Source organism: Anguilla anguilla, chromosome 19 (assembly GCF_013347855.1).
Source record: "Anguilla anguilla isolate fAngAng1 chromosome 19, fAngAng1.pri, whole genome shotgun sequence".
NCBI lineage: Eukaryota > Metazoa > Chordata > Actinopteri > Anguilliformes > Anguillidae > Anguilla > Anguilla anguilla.
Window position 1 is genome coordinate 13,836,985 of NC_049219.1, and position 23,763 is coordinate 13,860,747.

General features: G+C 50.6%; 1 protein-coding gene across 1 annotated transcript in view; it reads right to left on the reverse strand.

The window, feature by feature from the left end:
* The window catches only part of LOC118218784 (SLIT-ROBO Rho GTPase-activating protein 1-like), a 62,576-nt gene that overhangs the window by 3,708 nt on the left and 35,105 nt on the right, over positions 1 to 23,763 (reverse strand). Inside the window, 16 exon segments of the mRNA XM_035401464.1 lie at positions 1,031 to 1,211; positions 4,704 to 4,783; positions 5,907 to 6,131; positions 6,788 to 6,893; positions 8,703 to 8,837; positions 9,357 to 9,434; positions 10,897 to 10,957; positions 11,816 to 11,849; positions 12,404 to 12,431; positions 13,363 to 13,447; positions 13,565 to 13,762; positions 16,395 to 16,496; positions 16,917 to 17,138; positions 18,361 to 18,489; positions 19,877 to 20,059; positions 23,192 to 23,254. Of these exon segments, the coding sequence (XP_035257355.1) occupies positions 1,031 to 1,211; positions 4,704 to 4,783; positions 5,907 to 6,131; positions 6,788 to 6,893; positions 8,703 to 8,837; positions 9,357 to 9,434; positions 10,897 to 10,957; positions 11,816 to 11,849; positions 12,404 to 12,431; positions 13,363 to 13,447; positions 13,565 to 13,762; positions 16,395 to 16,496; positions 16,917 to 17,138; positions 18,361 to 18,489; positions 19,877 to 20,059; positions 23,192 to 23,254 (1,910 nt within the window).

Genomic DNA, 23,763 nt, shown 5'->3' on the forward strand with positions numbered 1-23,763 from the left:
TGGGCGGTGACCGGTGATTGACACTTTAATTTCACAGTCTGTCCGGTCGGCGTGCCACAGACTGTCTCATCCCTGCCGTCGCTAAATGATCTGGTGCTACACACAGCTGGTGCTGTCAGGCACCTGCTATCAGAGCTGCATAAACCAAACTGACCAACCGACCAACCGACAACCAACCGACCAATTTATAGACAATTTCCCACAAACATCTTTTACGTGACTGAACCTATCCACTTAAATCCATACCCTGGAATCACACGCCTCAACCAAGTATAATTCTCCCATTCTTAACTGCTTCTCTCCATCTCTTTTGCACAATACTAAAGACTAGTTCTCTCTTTCCCCAAGACGTGACCTCTCAATACGCTATAAAGACCTTTCTCTGTTCCACTACCTTAAGGAAAAAGATTGGGGGGATCATACGGTGAATAATTTATGCTGTACCACCACTAGTGCTACTGCTTAAAATGGCTCTGCCACATTGAAGAGTTTAAGAGTCTGATTTGTTTCAATCCGCTAATCGTACACTTAAATGTCCTTCTTTAACGAGTATCCAGATTGAATCAATTAAGCCGTGATGGTTGCCAAGGTAAGCTCTGCGCGGCTCAGAGCTTAGAGACGGGGGGGGGGGGGGGGGGGGGGGGGGGAGACCCCGGAGAATAATCCGGAGGCCGAGAGGACGCGGCGCGCTCGAGCTCCTCCGCGCTTCGCCCTGCCAAGAATCCACCGCCAAGACCTCGCTCAGACGCGAGGCCCGGGGGGAGGAGGACAAAAGACCCATTAACCCAACTGCAGCCCGCCGCTGAACTTCCTGTGACATCACACCGCCGCCTGTCCAAAACAGGATTCGTCAGCCTTTCTTTTTTTTTTTCGTTCGTGAGGCTGGAAAAGCAAAAAGGCTGGAGAGAAGCCATGTCTATTCATTTGTTTTTTGGGTTTTTTTTTTTTTGGTACTGTCGCGACCGTTCTCCTTACTGGCGTGGGCAGGCGGGACCCGCGCACGCGGTGCGTGGAGGAGCAGAGTACTCACATGTCCTGCACGACGATGTACTGGTGCGGCACCAGGCCGTCGATGCCGTTGTGCCGCCCCTCCCACCAGTCGTCCGACGCCCGCTGGTACAGGAGCAGCGACGCGCCCTTCTTGAAGGACAGCTCTCGGGCAGACCGGCCCGCGTAGTCGAACTTGGCGATGGCCTCGATGGGCTCGCCCTCTGCAAGGCGTTCCCGGGAGCACAGCGTCCAGGACGAGCCGCGAAGGGACAAAAAGAGAAACGACAAAACCACACGCCATCAAACAGGGACATCAAAAACGTCCTATTGGAAGACACATACTGACTACAATGGGGTTTGTTTTCTACAAATCTGAGGCCCTTTTCTTTGGTGAAGTATTTGTTATGCAGTAACTCACTGACTGAAAATGTACACAAGCCACTTTTAGCATGTCTTGTGGTAATGAGTTTGCCACAGCTGTGGACTGGACCCACTGTTTATCAAGGTCTTGGGCCATGGTCTTGAATTAATTTGGTTTGAAAATCATCCAGGCCTCAGTTGAGTCACTAAGCCAGAACTTGATCTCCTCAGGACTGCTGTTTCTCAGACCGGCCTGGCTAGGCCAAAGCAATCAAGAGAACACCGCTCTGTCTATACATGTGGCAGTATGGCAGCCATTTTCTGATCAAAACCTGCTGCACATCGCCCGATGCTCTAACAGACAGCACTGCAGAGTGGATTCTCTGTTTCTCAAAAGTCTTAAAACCAAACACTGATCCCTTTATGACAAGAGAACAGTCAGGGGACCTTATATCTGTGACATAACCGCTTTCGGCCAATCAGGAGACTCGGCAGACGCAGGGCTAAGAATAGCACCTCCCCCCGCAGTCCATTAAGGGGGACAGGGAATCCCTGGGCATGTGCTGTTCTCCACTCCCCCGCACGACGGGACGCCTCCGGAGCGGGGAACAGAGCGGGGGAGGGGGGGGGGTGGGCCCGCGGGCCGCGATGCCGAGGGATGTTCTTTCCACAGGAAGTGAGTGTGATACCCCGGCGACGAATTCGGCCGCTGAACATGAAGAGGACGTTGTTCCCCGGAGAGAACGCACATCTTCAGCTGTCTCTCCAACTGGGAATGACGGGGGGCTGGGGTGTGTGTGTGTGGTAGTGGATACTCAACCAGACGCAGCAGGCCACAATTCAGCCTTTCCAAACCAACACGCCTTTTCAACAATGCTGATGGCACACAAGTCAATACGACGGCCTACATTTGCCACACTACAGATATGCTAATTACTGTGCTCAGGGTTTAAACATTAACACATTAACACTCAGGACTAATCCTAGTCATAGCAGTTTCTCATTGGGTAAGAACAGGGCTTCCTAGTGGCTCATTCTGGGTAGGCACTGACCATGAGCACAGGCTGGGCCCTATTGTTTAAGGTTCGAGGTTTTGTCATCAACAGACTACGGCAGGGGCTCTCCAGTGCTGGGACCCAGCTGGCTTCAGTCTGCCTGGGGAAGGTGAGTTTAATCAGCCACGGCTTCCCATAATGCATTAGTTCCTTCTGCCTCCAATTAACTGCAACTGTGCACCTGACAACAGGACATGCAGGAAGGATGAACAGGGCAAGGTCTCCTGGGAAATAATGCGCTACTCAGAGTAACAGATGATAAAAGAAACTGCCCCAAGCGTGCTCATTCCACTATAGGCCTACCAGGGCTTCGGATGAAACTGCTGATCCACAGTTCCGCAATTACTGTTTAATCAATACACCAGCCACTTCACCTTTGACCCCTTTGAACGTCAGTGCACTGACAGCGTTTAGAAAACAGCTGGTTAAAAAATAAAAAAAAAAAAAGACTAGATGTCTCCTCTCTGTCGTACGCCGTCATGCACAACACTGTTTCAGACACATATCCGATAGCTAATGAGATGAAGCGCTAGATAAGAGGCACTGGGCCTGTCCGGATTCCGGCTCCTTCCGTTATCAGTGCCAAGGCAGCGGCGGCGTACTCTCCCTGGGCCTGTCTCTGAGACGGAGCCCCGTAGCAGCAGCAGGAGCCCTGGCCCTCACTGAGCGCGCTCAGCAGCTGAGAGGCAGGCTAATAGAGCCCCCTGCGCCAGTAATGAGCCCAGCACGCGGACCTGCTTATTCTGCACATTCACACTGGAAAAGGCCAGCATGCCGCACCGAAACAGGGAAGCCGTCCCCCGAGTGGAAACATCAGCGAGGCCCGAGGCTCCCTCACACAGCCGAACTCTTTTTTTAGGGGTTCAGACGAACAGCAGGGGACTGAAGAGAAACCGGCCAAGGGCCACGCCCCAGGAGCACAGGAATTTTAGTAAAAGTTAAAAAAAACAAAAACAAGCTCGTGTTTAGCTTGTGCCGTGATCCAAACGTGGACCTGAGAGCCTTTGTCCTTATTCAATCTCTCTCACTTCCCTGGAAACGGGTCTGCGTGACTCAAGGAAGATTGCTGTGTGAGTAATAGGTCGCTGAGTGAGTCAAGAAAGACAGCGACCCAGCAAAGGACACATTCTAAATTAGCATTTAGACAAGTTCATTAGTGCTGTCTTGCCTTGTAATTAATTTGTCTGCAGAACTGCCATCTACGTCATTCACAGAAATAATGAGCTACATACAGTACTCAATCAGGAGGTCACCAGGTGTCTCTGCTGGGTAAATATTGCAGTGGGCAATGCAATGGGTGAAGCTCAACCAACTTTTGCTTGGGCTGAAATCTGCAGAATGTAGGATTTCTTTGGTCATCATTGCTATGGAAACACGCATGCTGTCTGGAAGCGCTCACTTGTCAGTTTTTTTTTTGGGGTGGGGGGGGGGCGGAGGGAGGGTGGAGGGGTGGGAGGAGATGTCCAAAGGAGGCATCATTTGCTGCCTATTGTCTCAGAACTAAAATATTATACCACGCTCCACGCATAATCGGTGAAGATGACAACTTCTAGGCAGGGCGGCCGATCCGACCCCCGCATTGCAGTAATGGGGTGAGTCACCGTTTTGGACGCGGACCTCACTTACACACTCCGCTGCCCACTGTCTCAGAGAGCGTCTGCATAGCCACAGGAAGGTCCTGACATCACCTACTTCCAACAAACTTCTCCGTCAGAGGGAGGGAAAGGAAATGCTCCTTCTGTTTTGGTGCTAGACTGAGCTGTCTCCCAACAATAGTCATTTCCAGGGAAAATTAACCTGAAGATATGACCGCTATTTTCTTGACGTGTACATATAAGTGCATTCTGTTCAGTATAAAAAGACTGACCTTTCCAACGATATACTGAGGTAGTGTGTAAAATGCGCCCAGTTGGCCGAATGGATTACATAACTGTCCTGGTTCAAAACGAGATCCCCGACATCGATGAGACAAGCAGAAGCCAATCTATGCCATCTTTATCACCGTGGTTTGTCTAAAAGCTGGCGTTCTACGATTTAGCGAAGAACAAATTTTCCACACTTTTTTTTTGGGGCGCCCTTTGAATGAGTGACCCTGCACCCACAATGCCCCTCTCACCACAGAAGCTCAGTGGAGCCCAAACCGTTTCTATAGCGGTCTTCCTCGGGAGCACCGAGGGGAGATGGAGGGGAATTAGTATTTGAATGCTCCTCTACGGTCATTTGCTTAATCGGACTGAAAAGCAGGATTATCCAGGGAGAAAGGGGAGCGCCCTGGAGAGAGCGCGACGCGGTACCCACCGTCCTCGCTGGTGTGGGTCTCCGTCCCGCCGTCCTGGTCCACCTCCTCCAGGGCCCCGTGCTCACTGTAGGGGCTGTCACTGTGAGGGACGGAGAGAGAGAGAGAGACAGAACTGCTGACACTGACACTGACTGCATCATTACCGCTATAAGGAGCAACCAGGGAGGACTTAAAATGGCGGTTTCAAACGGAGTCTTAAATGGAAATTCTGATTGCCTAATAACCTGCATCCCGAATACCCGCCGAAGGAGTAATAATTCACCAAGCTCAATTTTGCGAGACCACACGGCATTCCGATACAACTGCTTAACACACACTGTTTCGGCTGTAGATGGCAGCATTAGATGGCGGTAATATCAACGCATACGTGTCACTGAACACACGTGTGATTAACAGAACATCAACTCAAACAAAATCTTCCCAAAAAAATGAGTGTGACAGAGCTTGATAGATGAAGAGGGGTGTTCAGCGATGATGTCACAGTAAGACAGATACGGCTGCAGTGCCAGGACCTCAGGCGATCGCGCTCTCTGTGGAAGAGGCAGCGTTAGGTCATTCTGTTTACCGAGCAGAGGAACGGCTCGCGTTGCCACCGCCGCTGCTTCCCGTGCGTCGGCTGATGTAATTACAGAGAGCGGATTTTCCCTCCCCGCGGTGCCGACTCCGCCCCCCCACCTGCCCATGTCACAGTGGGAGAGACCTGGGCTCCTGTGGCCAGAGCGTTCCCCAAGCCACGCCTAACGCTACCTGTGGCCGTGGCGGAGCAGAAATAACAGGTGAAGGCAGTTGCGGCTGGTCTGGCTTGAAACGTCTTAACCGCCAACCGAAGGAATGCTCTACCATGTCATATTTTACAGCAGATCAACCCATCATGTTTTTCTTTTAAAGATAATTACCTCCGGTGCGTACACCTGGGGCACTTAGCACCTGGGTCAGCGGGTAACCACACGCTACTTTACCGCGCATACCTGAGGCATTAGGAACGTCTCCGCTTAACGACTCTGGGCTGGGAACTGTAGTTCACTCCAAAGGGCGAGCGTGAGTCACACACGGCTGAACTTCCCTTTAACCTGCCGAGAGAGACAGCTCTACTGATCTCCCTCAGGCCTGGGGGGGGAATGAGCCTGTCCAGACCCGTCTCCACCTCACGCTAGCTCAGGCGCTAGGCTAACGGCGGGCGGTGACGTCGCCGCGGCGCTCACCAGTAGTCTCCCCCGGCCATGCACTTCTCGTAGACGGGGCCGTCCAGCTCCTTGGCGTCGGGGAAGATGGTCTCGTGGTGGACGATGATGGTTTTGACGATCTCGTTGACGTGCGCCTGGCAGGACACCTGGTCCTGGATGTCGGGCGTGGGCATGAGGGTGGGGCCAAAGCAGATGGCCAGGTTGTAGGGGTCCATCATGTTCTCATCGCTGTACTGGGACAGGCTGTGGGGGGAAGAGGGGAAAGACTGGGTATGGGGACGACTAGGCCTGAAACGCTGACACAGCCCAAATAAAGACAACTCGTTCAGGGGGGGCTATGAGTGTGTGTGAGTGTGAGACCAGTGGCCAAGTCTTGCCTTTCCAAATGCAGCTCTTTATTTGCGCAGTTGTTTAATTGAATCATGCAGTCCTGCAGCATTACTTAGCTGGATTAGCTTAGCGATCCTTCCACGCACTGCCGATCATAAATTATCAGGCCTGTTTCATGGTCTGACATCTGTTTATGTGACGATACAGTTATGCTTCCCACTTCATGATATAAAAAGGGTAAATAAACAGTAACAGGCTTTCAGTAGGGGGTGAATTAAATGGGTGTACAACAGTCTGCAATCTCATTACCCATTTAATGTTATTTTCTCCGCTTCCCCCACCCCTCCGGTCATACAAAGGAATATTAATTTTCTGTAAGAAATACAAGGCTGGCTCCCCAGAAGACCTCCTCAGTGACATGGCTGTTCCAGCTTTTCAGAGATAATTACCATTCACTCTCATTCAACCCGAGCTCCCTCCCCCCCACCCCCAAGACCAACCAATCCACTCCTCCACACGTTACGCAGCAGCACGTGATTGGAGCGTGTCCAGCGTGGGGCGGGGCTTACTGGTTGAGGAAGGCGAAGAGGTAGCGCATCACAATGAGGACGGATCGGGGGGCGGTCAGGAGGATCTTGCGGATGTACAGCGCCCTGTCGTACAGGTTCTCAATCCCTGTCAGGGGTGGGAAAGACAGATCGCCATGGTTACAGCTGCAGGACACACCAGGAGCGTTTACAGAAGTAACACTGGCTTTTCAGAAAGAGAAGCATGACATGTAATCATAAATCAACACCATTTCTGGCTTCTCTTAGGTGCTGGGATAAGTTAATAAATATTTGGCAATAATAGTTTGGCAATTTCCCATGACATCAACTGCAATCATGTCAAATGGAGCTCTATCCCCACAGTGTAGCGCGATGCTAAACTGACAAAAATACAGCAATCCAAATTAGCGCGTGGAAACAAGCCGCGAACAAATTAGCTAACGTGCTAAACGGAGCCATTCAAAGCGATGGCCCCCATTGGGGACGGTGTTGGTATCCCAGCGTCCCTTCCAACGCCGGCGCTCCAGAGACGCGTCTCGTTCGCCGAGTTTGCGTGAGGCGGGTCACGCCGTGGGTCTAAGGGCGCAGTGGAATTTCGGGCCTGAATGAATCAGGGGTCTGGGTATTTAGGAAAAGGTCACTGGCGGAGGACAAAGAAAGGATTGTGGAGATGGTTTGATGAGGGAGTGGGCGACCAATCCAAACAAAATATTATGCAAATACAAATGAGGAGAGTCATGAGGTACTCTGTCCCACAAAACTATGATGTCAACTTCCCAGGAATCTCCCAGAATGCTGTGCATTAATCAACGCCTCTGTCGAGGAGACTGGCGTGCCACTGAAGTCCTCTCCAACCCCAACCACCCACCCCGCAGGCCCTGCTATCACCTTCCTTGTGATTTTACACCTGATTCACCTCTGATTCAACCTGCAGTGCACATTGATGAAATATAACAAAGTGTGTGTATTGAGTGTCTTAATCACTACAAAAATGGGAGTGGTGCCATAAACAACAGACTCTGTGAACCATCAACAATGTACCAAAGAAAACTCTCAATGACTGTTCACCAGCTGAATAAGGTAGAAGCACTGATGATAAAGAGGATTACAACATTTCTTTATTATTTCTTCTGTGTAGACTCTATTTCTGAGGTTGGCTGACATTTTGGCATGGATTACACCTTCCTCTGACTCCAGACTCTACCCCAACGACATTGTGGACGTCCCGCATGTGTGTGGGCGGAGTTAGCGCCCGTGGGCATTTGGGCTGGTATGCAAGCCGGTAAATGCTAGCACTGACTGTACTGCGCGGATTTTTTACATCAATGCCGCTTCTTTCCCAGCACATGGGCTCGGTCAGAGGGCCAAGCTGCGTGACATAAGGAGAGAAACGACGCATTCATGGCCAGACTGAATGCACAATGCCTCCCCCCCCCACCCCCCCGGGCAGAGTTTCCTCTTTATTGTCCCGTTTGCAGTTATGTGACTCACTGACATGGGGTGAGCAGAGCTTTGTTTCCATCACAACCGCCGCTGAATCCGCTAACAAAAAAAAATTAATAAGCGCAACAACAATGTGGCCCGTGCACAAATCAGCATAAAAGGGGGCGGCGACTTAACAAGCCAGCGATTAAAAACGCTCCTTGCAGATAATGGCGGCGCGGAGACCTCGGGGTGATTCTGAGGGCCGCGCGAATCGATTGGCCGAGAGAGCGCGGCGAAGACCGTGTAAATTAATCGCTCTGCGTCGGCCAGCAGCTGCGGAGACTTCCCGTAAAAGCGAGCAGACAGACCGCTCGAGTTTCGCGGGACAGAGTCCGAGGCGGAGTGAGTCACGATGTTCCCCGTCGTTAAAGAACGCACGTGCCGCTTCCCCCCCCCGGCTCGCTCTTTGGCTGCCATCAGACAGACGGCGGAACATTCCGGAGCCACTCACTGATGCAGGAGATGAGGTCGTTAAACCTCTCCTTGGGAAAGAGGGGGTTCTCCAGCCCCCGAAAGTAGAGCTTGAGCACCCCGGCCACGGAGTTGATGTCGTGGTTGTTCTCCTCGTCCGTCAGCGGGTCGTTTCCTGAGAGACGAACGCGAAAGGGGGCTCAGCAGGGGTGTCGCCATGGTTACGAACACAAAGAATCATATCCGCGGGTCACAAAATAATTGGGATTGTGTGTTCTCATTTGCCCCTTTGGACTGAACCAAGAAGAAATTTAATACAAACTATATGATTATTGAATTACACAAAGTAGCAATTTCACGTCTCAAAATCACTCCAAAAAAGGGAAAAAAAATAATAATAATAAATTCAAATGCGAAACACTGTAATGACAACTTCCAGGTGGTGTAATAAATATTAATTTTTTCAAATTTGAAACAGAAACAGTTCATTCTCTGCTAAAGATTATCCAAATGTCTGGTGCCAATTAAGTGTAAACATTCCTTCTGACTTTACCTCCCCAGAATTCAGACTAATTCACTTCCACAAGCACAAGGATAACAATGATTTTAAAAAGTTCATTCAGTGTTTAATAGCATTTACATTTTTACGTGACTGCAGCTTCATTTGGCTGCATGAAGCAGGACTCTCGCTCACCTCTTTCAAATGAGTTCTTGATGTCGTTCACCTCCACCTGTGACCCTGACACTCTGAAAATACCCTGGTGCTGGAGGCCTGGAGTTCAGTAAAGCACACAATCAGTTAACCAATCACACAATCACATTTTATTTGCTAAAAGCTAAAAACAGAGCGCTTCACAGATCAGTTTGTATAAGCAATTCAAGTAAGCTGCCGTCTGTTAATTCAATTATCATTATCAATGTCATTTTTATTACAATTATTTTAATTACAATTGCAAAATTGTATCCCTCTCCCTATTCATTGATATTTATGCCATTAAAAGTTACTGAACATTTATCACGGAATCAGTATTTAAATAACTTTTGTATGTTTTAAGAGCTCTGCCTTTAAGTATACAACACTGTGCTTGTACGGTTGTAAATATGGTACAGTTTATTCTGTTATGGCTTTGTGTGTATGTAATTTTGCAAGGAAAATTTGCCTCAAGGGCAGCAGAAGTTTCTCTCATCTTTTCTTACTAGTGGATGTATCAAAAAGCAATTCCCTCCTGGAACATATAACAGTTACACAGAGAAAGACATTATAAAAGCAATTAGCTCTCGAGAAGATGAGAAACCCTGGAAAGTTTATGAGGTAAAAAAGTGGAACACTTTCTCTGGTCGCCCGAGCAGCAGCCGTGACAGCCATTTTGAAACAATGAAGACGTGCAGGAGCCTGATACCCACGCGAAGGAGGATTCACCAGGAGCGAGGGGGCGAATTAAGGCTTTCCAAGCACCCTCCATTTCAGATTAACATTTTGTAATGAGAACAGTCAGAGTTCAAGCCTGAGCTAAATGAGTCTGAATTAGTCTAAGTTAGCCTCCCGGTGCCCTCCGTGAGATGGTTTCGCTGCTTTGTCAGGGGGAAGCCGGCTCAACCGACACCTTCAGCAGTCAGACTGCAGATGATCTCTCTTCTGTCAGGGTCTTATCGATTTGGTCTGGCGAAGAGTGCCTCGCGTCCTCTCCTACTGTCTCTGGGTCCTTGAATTTGGAGCTCAGTAGTGTTTAATGGGCACCGGGGGGGGGGGGGGGGGGGGTACAGTGAACGGGTCGGAATCCCGGAACAACGCCCAGGCGCAGCTGGGTAGAGGGTGGCGACCACCAAGCTGGCCCCTGCTGAGAGGCAGGTGGCTTTTCGGTCTGCAGTTATCCTGAAAGCCCAGGAAGGAGGAGGGGGGAGGGGGGTTTAGCTTCTATCCCCTTCCTCAAAACAAGGGCCCCCCCCGTCCCCCGTCCCTCGGAACAGTTTGTTTATAACTTCCAGAATTTCAGGAACTGCCTAGAGCTACTTTAACTCACAGAAGACAATGTGTGTGAGTGTGTGAGTGTGTGCGTGTGCGTGTGCGTGTGCGGGTGCGGGTGCGTGTGCGTGAGTGTGTGTGTGTGTGTGTGTGTGTGTGTGTGTGCGCGCGCGCGCATGTGTGTGTTTTCTTGGTGGTTGGTCTGTATTGTTTTTTATTCCAGTGGTCAGAGGCCGGCTCGGGGTGCTGAGAGGGCGAGAGGATGACTCACCGTACAGATTGATGAATCGGATGCAGCTCTCCACCACGCGGGGGATGGCCTGTGCGGAGTCCTTAAAAGGAGACGAGGCAGAAGGGTCATGAGTGACTGTGTCCTCTCGCCCCTCCAGTTAACGTGACATCACTTCGGCACGCGCAATGACGTTCGGGGCAGGGCTTGTGGGAGAGTCACTGATCCGGCAAGGCGAAAGGTTTACAGCAGAACCCGCGAAATTAGAGACGCATATTTCCGCTGATGTAACCCAACGGTCTCTCTCTTAATCCTTTTAACAGTGTGCGAGCCTGCCTGTCAGCACACGAATACTTGTAGGCTGATGCGTTTCAGGCGCATACGTAAGCACGGACCTGTTAGCGGGCGCTAAGTGTGGCTCAGCGTGAGGCGCAGAGTGGCCGGTGTGCATAAGTGATGCTCTATCAGCAGGAGGGAGGGAGGGCGGCGGCTCCAGGCTCAGGAGGGGAGCAGTCTGTCAGCGTTAAACGCTTCCCCCCTCAGCCTGAGGCTCCGCTGCTGTACCTCCTGCTCCCTCAGCGACGGGTCCTTTCACTGAACACAGCTGAGGCACCATGTTCAGCCCAAGGACAAATCAGCCCCAGCTGTGTGATTTCTGGGTATCAACCACAGCAATGCGGCGAAGTATTACTGGGAATCGGCCAAACCAATGCTGTGCAGGATTACTGATATCACCCAATAAGATTTGTACAAACAGGACTAATCTGGCTAATCTACCCAATCTGAGTCTTTGGCTGTAAACCTTCCTGGTTCAGTTACACAGGTAAGCGATGGCAGGGAATAGCTGTGAGGTCAGAATTGGAGCAGGCGCTAGGAAATAGAAACTGCAGGCAAGGGACAGGAAGTGCAGGCAGGAGACAGGAAGTGTAGTCCTGAGCCAGCAGTGCTTTCTCTACTGTACCTGGTGCCGGATGTGCGAGTTCCGTCGTCCACGGCTACAAGTGATGGAGAGAGAGAGAGAAAACAAAAGGGAAAATAAAGACGTGAATCCAAAGTCATGAACATTGGAGCAATCCCCCACCCACTGTGAATATAACGCTGTCTTCAAGCAGGGGGATGTAGGGGATGAAGGGGGGCACAGGGGAGGAGCCCCTCCCTTATCCGCTCGCGTCTGTTCGTTCTGTGAATCCTGAACACAGTCTGTCACTGCTGGCTGCTTTCTGCTTTTGGCCAGTACCAGTGGGGGAGATGTTCATGCTGGCGCTTTTCCTTTCAGTGAGTTCCTGTCAGCTGCACACCGCAGGGGATGTGTACACCCCCCCTTCAGTTCCTCCCCAGCCCCCCCACCCTCCCCCTTGGCTGTCAGTTATATTGCATTTATATCCTGGTTTTTGTTGTACTGATATCCAGTGGCCAGTGTTGGTGGGAAGTACAGTGGGGTCTTACACACCGGTGGACAGAGCGGACTGACTATGACCTTCGGTATCTGACGCTGTGCAGTACTTGTGAGGACTGGTGAATAGGAATGAAAGGAGTAGACTCCTCTTACCTGGTGGTCATGTACTCGGGGCGGTGACCTGTGGAGACAGGAGAGAGGAGGAGGAGGGTGAGAGAGGGAGCGGAAGAGCGGGTCCACACTCCGGGAGTCCTGCGGCATCGTGTGCACACGCTCAGTAAAGCATGTGACCAGCCATCTGCCTAGGTCCTACACACACATACACAAACACACACATACATGCACAAGCACCAAGCGGCCACACATACACATACACACACATGCACATGTACATACACGTATGAATGCATGCACGCACGCACGCACGCACATTCACATTTTCTTTCTCACGCACAATCACTGCAGCTAGCAGATTACCAAAACGCTACAAAGACACAAAGACACCAAACTGCCGGCCATCTGCTGGGAGCAGGAACAAGCCGCCACTTGTCAGGGTGAAAAGAAGGTGTGCCAGGCTTCGCACATTGTCTCTCCCCTCTGTGTTTGTCATTCGGTCGGAAGCACAAAGGTTGCCGGTGAAAAGCCTGGGTAATTAAACCGCCGCTTCTCTTCTCACTCTACCCAGCTGACAGGTTTACGGGGACCACCCAGCAGGCACTCGCTATTGTCACCGCCCGCTGCAGAGGTGGGCTGCGTTTATACCGCAAGCAAAGCCGCCGCCCCCAACACCATAGATAGCACAGGCCCACCAGATACGCAGCTCTGCGTTCTGCAAACATCGAAAGTTCCCTCTCCCGACTGTCGAAGCTGAAAGTCGGCGGTGATAAATTTCCGCAAAATTAATTAAGGGGAGCAGCAACCAATCATGACAATGTGGCACTGATTCTCTTGTACTGTACAGTGACGGGACCTCCTGTTACCAACTTGGAACTCCTGTAGTTAAGAAGCAGAGAGGTCAGGAGGAACGCAGGAGCGGATTATCCAGAGAGTCTATAGACTCTGTGGTGACACACACACAGGAGGTGGGGAGGGGGAGGGGGTGTCATCATTACCATCTCCCAGTGTCCTCTTCAGCAGGTCATGCTTGGCCTGCAGCTTGGAGATGAGATTGCTGCCCTCCAGGTACTCCCGGAATTTCTGCAGAGAAACGGGAGCAATTAGGTTCTCTGATTAGACGGCATCGAGGATGTTTTCCAGGAGCTCGGCCGCACAGCACAGGAAGTGCCTGCGGGGGGGGGGGGGGGGGGCTCTCACCATGAAGTAGAACTGCTCGGTCTCCTGCTGGTTGGCGCGGCGCTTGGCGATGCTGGGCTTGCTGAGGTAGGTCTCGGACACGGTGGACTTGACCGACTCGGTGGAGCGGCTGTGGTGGAAGCACTCGGACACGTCGTAGTCCTCGATGGTCACCATGTCCTGGAGGGTGGTCAGCGTGGCCTCAGAGGTCTTCTTCACCTGAGGGGGGCGGGGAGAGGGGCGGTTACGCACGCCCACGGGGTCTACGGGCGGGCTGGCGAAACTTCAGATGCCACGGTGGATTAATGGTACCCGTCTGCCAATAAATTGACTTCGGTGTTTAAAAAATGTTCCCCTCCGCTATCTCCTGCCCTATCATGAGAACATTTGGAACCTCTATACCCTCGCTGTCTTGCATTTTAATTTAAACCATAACAAATTAGGCTGTCCTGTCAGACTCAGGAGAGAGGGAGTGAGGGAGGGACGGACGGTGCTCTGCGGATGGGGCTGTTTCAGGAGCTTCTCCATCTTCTCAGACTGTATTGGGAGGATGGACGTGCTCAAACTGCTACTCCAGAACAGTGCTGAATTATCCCTGCACATTAACGGCAGGGACGGCTGGATCGGCGTTAAGCCAAGCCGGAGAGGGCACGGAATGCCACCCGCCAACCCGCCCACGTGGCACAAGGGAGAGGAGAGGGCGGGGTCGCGCGTGTCCGGTCGCAGACGACCGTGCTGTTGACCAGCTGGAGACGGCAGGGGGGTCAGCTCCGGGAGCGGGGGTGCGAGAGAGAGAGAGGCAGTGAGGCAGAAACGCCCGCATGAGCGTGCCACCCCATGTTGGCAGGGCGATGGCACACTGGCACAAAAACCCCCGGGGTCACAAAAAAAATAAATAACTCATCGTCTACGGAGTCGACCGGAGACGGTCAACCGGAGACGGTATTTACGCTTTGAAAGACGGGTTATATAAAAGTCATGATTAAAGAACAGGAGAGGCCTGCAGGGCAAGCGTAACCTAACCTCAGTCATTCAGGAGAACCGCACAGCGCCTAATGATCACACCGAATGACCTGAAGGGTAATGTACACCAGCGCTAATGGCTCACCCTGCATTGCACCGCACACATCAAAAGGGCAAGTACATGTGACTCATCTGAGCAGAGTCTCCCCTCTGCACAGTGTTACAGCACAAACTCAGTCAACTCTTCACCTCCCGTGAGTCGCTCCACACTAGACTAACCACCACCACGCTGTATTTCATTCTTTTATAAAAAATAAAAATAAAAAAATAAATAAACCCCCCCCCCCTTTTCATGACACTTGTTACATGTTGCCCCATCCCAGCACTTTTTGGTAATTTGTATTTGTCCTAATACTCTAGCTTATTCTTCTGCCTAGTTGGCTTTGCAGAGGTTAGGTCAGAATAGTGTTCACTGTGTGAATTGTGTTCTTGGCTAGAAATAGCTGTACAAAATAAGTATATTACCTTACTAAACCTGTGTTTAGCAGTTGTCTATGACCATGAAATGCACTTTTTGTACGTCGCTTTGGATAAAAGCGTCTGCCAAGTAAATGTAATGTAAAACTGTTAATTCAATTCCAACAGATTACATAGGAGTCCAGTTGGGACCAAATGCGCACCGAGTTGATTTAACACTGAACATTTTACTGCGTCGTTCTGGTGTGTTAAACGGTAATGCGTGGAAATCCTTTTGGTTGATTAATGCAGGGAAATACCATTAAATAACAGCGCCTGAGAAATAAGATCAGACTGATGAAAGTGTGTGTGTGTGTGAGAGAGAGAGGATGGAGGAATACTGGGCAATCAACCTCCTTTTTCTAAACACACAAAAACTAAACTGCAGGGTTTGAAGGAGTAGTCTGAATTAAAGAATATAAACAGTAGTTATCCTGGGCCACAGCTAAAAACACTTTGCAACCTCTGTGTTTTTTGAGTTCACATCCTTGTGGTGACGTGCTGTTTCTCTGGTGAAAGTATATGGCATAACAATCCAGTAGTTATAGGGCAACAGAAAAACATCATATTCTGCCTGACTATTCCCCTGAGATGGGTTAAGAAAAGTATCTAAATTCGAAATGCGATTCAACATCTGTGGAAAACCCGTTCAACCATTACTGTACTGCTGTTCATGTTACCATGGACACACCCTAGGGACCGTACCATTTTCTGCTATGAGAGGGGGGTTTGAAGGGGGATAATCACAAGGCTTTTAGTTGGTGTCAGAAAGTCAATGGGGACTATGATTGAGTCTTACCTCAGACTGGAAGCAGCCAGGACAGAAAGAAAACACTGACCTCACAGGTGTGTCACAGCTGCAAACAGCTACCCTTCCCCACCCCATTCAAATCCTAACATCCTCTTTCCTGGAAGAAGGAGACCCATAACCCACATTATGGGGTACCACCCCCAGCCCTCACTCCCAGGGGCGCCCAATGCGAAGGCCTACACCCCTGTCCCACGGCGGGACTGCCTGCTCTCCGGCTCCCCGTCCGGTGGTGGGGGGGGGGGGGGGGGGGGGGGGCAGAGCAGCCAGCTGTCATCCCGCAGATTGGAGATCTTTATCGGGCTGGAGAAAAAGGGCTCCCGGCAAGAAGCTGTTAAAACGCCATCAATTATTCAGGGAACAACTAGTTACCAGCGTGGGCTGCGGGACTCAATAATGCAGCAGCTTTCTCCGAGGCTCCCCGAAAACGCGATGGCTGGGACTGGCTATACCATGGACAGTGTTGCGTTTCAGTACAGTGAGCTCTGAAAACTCAAAACGTTGCTGGAACACCTGCTTCTACCGAGCATGCAGGACCTCTCCGGTCCTGAGGGGGGCGCTCACCTCTTCGTTCTCTATCTTGAGCGTGGCGAGGCGGGACTGCAGCTGCTGGAACCTCAGCAGGAGCTCCGCCTGCACTGGGGGCTGCGCCGTGATGTGACACACCTGACAGGGGAGGAGCAACAGGTCAGCAAACAGGAAGTTGCAGTCACCTGACAGGAAATTGCGAGTCTGAATCAGGTACTTCTGAACATTTTATTGACAATAAATAAGACATGATATCGCTCAAAACAGAGCCAAGTTCGGAATGAAAGCCCATTAAACCTCAATAAACCTGTGACAGTTTTTTTTTTCCCCTCTCATTTTGGCTGCACGCACTTATTAAAATGTGGAACCAAACTCGAGCCAAACCAACATCTGACTGTAACACATTAACTATTCAACAGTGTTCACTGCACACTCTGTGTTGCCTCAAGAGTCCGTACACACAGAATGAACACATTTATGGCACCACTGCAATAGGCAATTATTAAAAAAAAAAAAAAGAAATTTGTCCTGTTAGTCACTGTCCTGTGTTTGACTGACCTCGTCCCCCATGTGGGACTGGAATTCGAATTTGGCGGGCGGGCAGAAGGCGGTGGGGAACATCTCCATGAACCTCTGGCGATCGCTGCGGGGGTCCAGGCTGTCCACGGCGTTCTCCATGATGTCCAGCCCCTCGTGCCGCGAGGTCTCCAGGTTGTACTCGGCCGAGAGGTAGGTCCGCAGGGCCCGGTTCAAGCTGGCGTGGTAACCCAGGTCACAGCACTGCCCGGCAAAACAAACAACAAAGGCCTACTGCTGAACACAAATCCACCTGTGTACCTGTGGATCTGGCTCCAAATTTACAGTGAGTGGCCCCATACTGAGTTGTCTCTCTAATCGGTTACCAAAGAATCTCAAAAACTCAACAGTCCCAGTTACAAAGCTCAGTTCACAGTCTGAGGAGCAGACAGGCAAAACAACAATAACCATGGAAACAGACATAAAACCCACACACTTCCCAGGTTTCCGGAACAGAAGGAGCGGTTTGGTTGTAAACACACGGTCTGCCATTAAAGCCTGGCCATTTCTGTTTCAGTGTTAAGGGAGTGCAGATTCCACCAAACGAACGATGCCCTGACATACCTAATGCGCATGCTTGGAGGTGGCACAGCACATTTATTTTTGAGGTGAAAGTAATATTCCAGGTAGGGCCCCCGTTTCATAAATAAATGATATTCAGGGCAGGTTGCGTAAGCGCTGCAGTAATAAAGCTCTTTGGCGAGAGCTCGGTGAGAGCTCGGTGCGTTCAGGGCCCAGGGGTGAACCACTCGCATGAGATATGAACAGTTCATAAAGTGGGTTTCTGGGGCAGGGTCTTATTTCTACACTTAAGCTAAAAATACTTTAGCAACACATGAAATAATGGAACATGCATCTGTATGAAAGTTAAGACTAAAACTCAAGACTGACCAACCAGCTTTTCAAAACTAATTTGTAATGTAAACTCCTGAAATTCTACCACATTCTGCATCACAGCCACAGCAACCCTGTGTGTTCCGGCCCTATGTGCTGCCTGCTGGTGCCAGGGTGAGAACCTCTCGCTCTGAGGTGGGATGATTGACAGGTGTGATGACTCTCCTGTGCAGCCCAGGCATTCTGAGCCAAGCGCAGGCCGAACAGCACCCCACCAGCTGCCACCAGGGCAAAGTCCCAAAACAGGACCGGAGGGGCAAAGCACAGCTCACATCTGACATTTGGTCACGTGACAGACAGGAGCCTCTACAGACTCAAGCGGAGAAACAGTCCTCTAACACACACTCACACGTACGCACACGCACCTAAGGACTAATGGATAGAGCTGTCTCTGCCCAGCCCTGATCCGGCTCTCTGCTAAGCTCAGATGTTAATTTACAGATAAATAAATTAAGGAGGGGCCCTTGAGCTTGAGGTAACTCTAACCGAAAAATAAATCAGTTCACACATTTTTCCCCCCTAAGGTACTTACATCAATTAAGTCAGACAAGTCGTGAATGTAATACTTGAAAACGGAGGAATTTGTAGCTTCCAGGGTGAGGAGGTATTCATTGCGGGCTTTGATCGACTTCAGCTTGTTCTCCGAGTACTTGGCCTGCCGCTGAGGTGGGAAAGAGAGGGAGAGAATAAGTTTTGAAATTCAAGCAAAAAAAAAAAAAAAAACATTGTTTGTCAACCGAGGCTACTTTTCTGTCTAAAAACAGCACGCCATTTTGTGGCTCAATGACTGACCAACTAATTTCTCCAAAAAATGACACGGCAGAGCACAGATCAGTTTTGCTAACGCGTGTGGAGACAAACACAAAGGGAAATAAACTCCCACACCACACACTTTTTATAACATTCAAAAACCCAAGTTTTTCCACGATACTCCACAGCCACACTTTACTCACTTCCTCTGTGCCAGACATAGCACGCTCACCAGACGCTGCAGACTCACCCTGCAGACACTCTGCGCCATATTCATAATACTGAAACTCTCCCTACAGCTGAAGCCAAGACTTTCCAATTTTAGAAGACATGCACCTTCTGAAAACTCATTAGGGGAGGAAGGGTGGTTAACAAAGTACAGTACTGTTGTGATGGACATTCTCTACTGCAATAGAGCATCACAAGCCCTTAGTCACCAGTCAGAAACTGACGATAAAAATATAGTTCAAAAGCAGGGAGGATAAAAGTAAGACAGGAGTATCTGGTGATCTGGTGGGTCTAAAGACTCTGTGAGGAACTGACTGGTACAGTACAGTACAATACAGTCACCCGTGGACAGTGACTCACACAATGAATTCCACATTTTTTTATTGCCCCCCCCATTGCATTCCAGGAAGTGCTTGTGGAAGAGATGTTGCCTTGGCTTTTAAACCATTGGTCACAGAGTTTAACAGAAAGCAGGCCCGGTAACAGCAGGCACAAAGCCTTTCCGCTTCTCAGGGCAAAAGCAAACAGGCTGCCTTTAAAACTTTACAGCAGTTTCCAGCTGCTTCATGAGCAAGGTTGCGCTGAATGGCACAGAAGTGTGCTGCACCATTCTATTGTACAGTACTGTGGGATAACACAAACACATGGACACTGACACAAATGCAGGTGTAGGCAATCAGGCAGTGTGGCTGGGAGGATTATGCGAAATCCACAGACAAGGCCTTACATTGAGATGGAGGTGATAAGAGACTGAAACAAGCAAGTGCTCAACCTTTTAGTGGTATCTTAAAGACAAATGTATGATGTTCAAAAGCCATTTTTGGTGCCACGGCCAGAGCTATTTTGGGCCATAACAGGGCTTTTACAAGGTGGAACTACAGTGTAATTTAGTTACGGTAGCACACCATATATGGTAGTAAGTGAGATCATCTTTGTCAGTTAGCATGAATGACAGATGTATTTTTCTAGCTGTAAATTACTTTTTTTTTTTTTTCATTTTTGTCTTTTCAGGATGAGAATATATTTTCAAGGATGCTCAGTTACCATGGGAACCCAAAAACGGGCCGTACCTTCTCCTTCATCTTCTCGATCTTCTTGACGGAGCTGCGCCTCTGGTTCTTGTCCTCCGCGCGGATGTGCGAGGCGGGGTCGGCCGAGCGGCCGATCTGCTTCTCCTCCTGCTTCTCCGCCTCCTTCAGCTTGCACTCGGCACTCAGGCTCTCCGTGTGGTACATGTGGTAGGTCTTCATCACCTGGACGCACAGGGGTCAAAGGTCGGGAGCTTGTAGGGCTACCATAGCTTTATTCCCTCCCTCTCGTCCATTCCCTTAAGTGAAAACCAGTTAGTGACTTCTAACTACAAAGTAAACTCCACACACCACAGAAAAGAATGAATCCTTTAAGGTGTGAGATCACAAATATGTGATTAGAATGATCTTATGGAGTTCTAGAACACAGACTAAGAATTTAGGAGAAAAAAACATTCAAAAGCCTGCTGTTCAAAGAGTTAGGATTATTTTTCTGTTTATACAAGCTGCTTTAAAAACGCACGATGCACTGTGGTGGCACTCAGCACTTGAAACACTATCTTTAAAGGATGCTAAACAGTTGGTGGGGATTACCGTCACACAGAGATGATGATAATACCACACATGGTATCTGACATGCCAAAAATACAGTCTCTAATGGGGAGCAGAGCGACTTCAAACGAGCAGCAAAAAAAAGGAAGAAGAAAAAATCCCATCATCCCTCAGTGACCACAGGCCCGGAGGAACCACCGTCTGGCTGGCAGGTGTTGACAGACCGACAGACTTAACTGCTCACGCACCCTGTTCCTCGCCTTTGAAGTCAAGAGCAGCGATAAGCAAGCCCCAACTCAGCTTCTCAGGTCGGATGCACAAAAGAGCAATTTCTCGTCAAAAAAAAAAAAAAAAGACAAAAATATATTACTTTCCGGAAGAAGCCGCTGATTAAAAAAAAAAAAAAAAAAAAAAAAAAAAAGGTTCCGCTTGTCATCTCTCTGAGTCACCGCCATCTGAGGGGACCCCTATTATTCACTTTCAAATGACTTCCACAAACGTTATCACCGCCAGGATGGCAGCTCATAGCAGGTAGCGGAAGCGCACGGTGATCTGGGGACAGCAGACTGAGACTGGAGTCAACCGAATGGCGTTTCTGACGCACACCGCCCGAGCACTTGGGTGGTTACACAAAAAAAAAAAACAAAGAAAACCTGAAGGACAAAAGCACTGCGTGAAAACAACCCCTATTCTCCCCTTCCCTTCCACACAGAAGGCTGAGAGACAAGTCTTTTGACGAGGAGTCTTTCAGTCCCCCCCCCCCTCCAATGGAGCTCCTTTGCTTGCTCTTCGTGTGAAGCCAGGGAGGTGGAAACGTAATAATGGCTTCACACCTGCTTCTGTTCTCCCTCACATTTTAGCCCTGGGGGAGAGAGGCAGAATTCCTCAAGTCCGCGAAAAGTGCGTGGGCAAAGCCTGCAGCCTCGCGGGCTGCCAAGCGGCTGAGCCGCCAAAGGCGCTAGCCACGCTCACAGGCCGAGCCCCAGAGCCCCCAGTATGAGTCGGGAGCCCACGCGCAACCGTTAGCCGGCTGTGACTCTCGTCTCTGCAGAAGCAAGACACATCAATAATCAATCCATCTGAGGTAGGGTGGGCGTACTGGGGGGGTGTACTGGCACTGTCAGAGACGGCAGGCCCGGGTACTGCACGCAGAGAAGCAGCCTCTCGGCTCTCTGCTGTAGCTGCAACCAGGGAAACGGCGACCGACCGTACCATGAGCACTGTAATTATGAGAGCGACGGCAGTCGCTCTTACCCCAGTCAAACGCCAGCCAGCGTGCCTCTCGAACCGTGGGTTTTCCAAAAATACACGCGGCGGTGGCGGCGGCGTGGAAAGCACCGGAGAGGGCGGCGCTCTCTCTGTGGCCCTTTTTTTGTTTTCGGGCCGTCGACCGGAACCGCGTAATTGCGCCCGTAGCTGGGCTGGCCGGCCCCGGCTGGGCCCTCACCGGTCTGCAGCCGCGCGGCGGTGTTTACTCTCTACAGAGGCACAGAATTAGCACCACACCGAGGCCTGTCATTACAGCAGCTCAGCCAGTCCAAGTGGAAAAAAACCAGCGGCTTTCTGATGCAACACAGGCTTGAGTTTTCCTCTGTGAGGGGAATGGGGTGAGGGGGGGGGGGGGGGTGCTGGGAGCCCGACACTGTTCTAAACGGTCCAATTAGGCTGGTCTCCGATGAGGCAGCCACCCGAGACCCTCAATGTTCGAAAAACGTTGTCGACTCTCCGTTAGTGTCCACGGGGAAAACCAGGTAGAGTGGACAAACCACATTACTACTGTGGATTTACAGGGGGGAGTAAAACCTGCTGCTGGCTTCGGTTCTGTGCCTGAATCATCCAGCCGGACTATCGGGGGTATTCAGCGCTTTGCCGTCGTGGCGGTTGAGAAAGAGAAGGCGGCAGGGCGGGTCTCCAAACCGAGCGAGGGGTCAGGAGGAGGAACGGAATCGCGGAATAAATCGCGCTGCGTAAATCAGGGGATTTATGGGAACGGAAGCCTCGGATTCCGAGCGCGAAATCTCTCAGCCGATACCTGGGCGTACATTTGCGTGCGATTGGGGCCGCCTCTGACGTACAGGGGTAGTGTGAATCTCCCCCCAGCCGTGCTCCAAACCCGACAGCGGCCGTTAAAGGATGGGGAATTAACTATTGATTGGTAGTGTTAGGCGGACGGCCCTGACCGAGGTCATAGATCACACCAAGCGCCTATGGAGGAGGAGGGGGTGATTTACAGGGGGGGGTCTGTTTTGGGTGCGATCCAAAGCTCCATTATTAATGCACGTGGTGCGGGCCGGCAGCCTCTCTCACTGCCTCCTCCGCTACACAGTTTAGTGTTCCTCACACTTATTAGGCTTTTATTTATTCACAAGCTGCAGGGCTTTTAAGTCGGTGGTTCTGACGGCCACGCAGCAAAAGAAGCAAAAGATAAAAGTTTCATAAAGAGGCTGAAAAGTTTTGCTGTTTGTGGAAATGGCCGCTCCTCTCCCTCTCCCTCTCCCTCTCCCCGCTGTGCAGTCTGACACTGTGACATCGCCTGGACCCTCTACCAACTGTGTCAGCAGCTCAGCACACAGGAAAGGTGAAAGTGATGTGGACATTCTCATATTGTTCACTGTGGGGCACAACCAACAGGACGCCATCAACTACAGTAGCATCATCAGTTACAGTGCATTAGCATAACCAGCTACAGCATAACAGCATCATCAACTACAGAAAAGTAATATCACTACCTACAATACAATAGCTTCATCTGCCACAGTATCCCAATCATCTACCCATAGAGCAAACTGAGAAGTCAGCACTTACAGTGTAGAGCTCATTGAGGACCTTCATCAAGTCTTCCTGGAGCTGAAAGGTGATCTCTTTGCTCTGAAAGTATAAAAAAAGAAATGATGAAAAAGATTTACATAAGCAGATGCAGTAAACCGTAAAACACTGTCCTTGCCACATTCAGCATAACCCACACACAGACAGCCATTCAGCGCCACTAACGAGCGTAGGAACATAAAGTCAGAGCGGCCCTAATGGTCCTAATGGTCCAGCTGGAACTGCGGGGGACATACGGCCCTGCTGAACCACAGCCTGTTCAGCGTGAGCTCCGCCATCGCTCCTGAATTAATGGCGGGATGGCGGGATGGCGGGGACGCGCTTGTGTAAGTCGAGGCCGGGAGATGGTAATATCCGCCGCGGATAATCACGTCTCCATTCGCTGGCTGGAGGGGTGCGCGCCCGTCAGGATGGCGGCTGAGCGCGTCTGTTGGAGCCTACGCCCACGCCTACGCCTGCTCGCTGTCAGTACCGGCTGTGTGAGGGGGGGTCAGCCACACACGACACGCTGTCTCTCTAACCCAATTATTCCAGCACTAATCCCATTCTAC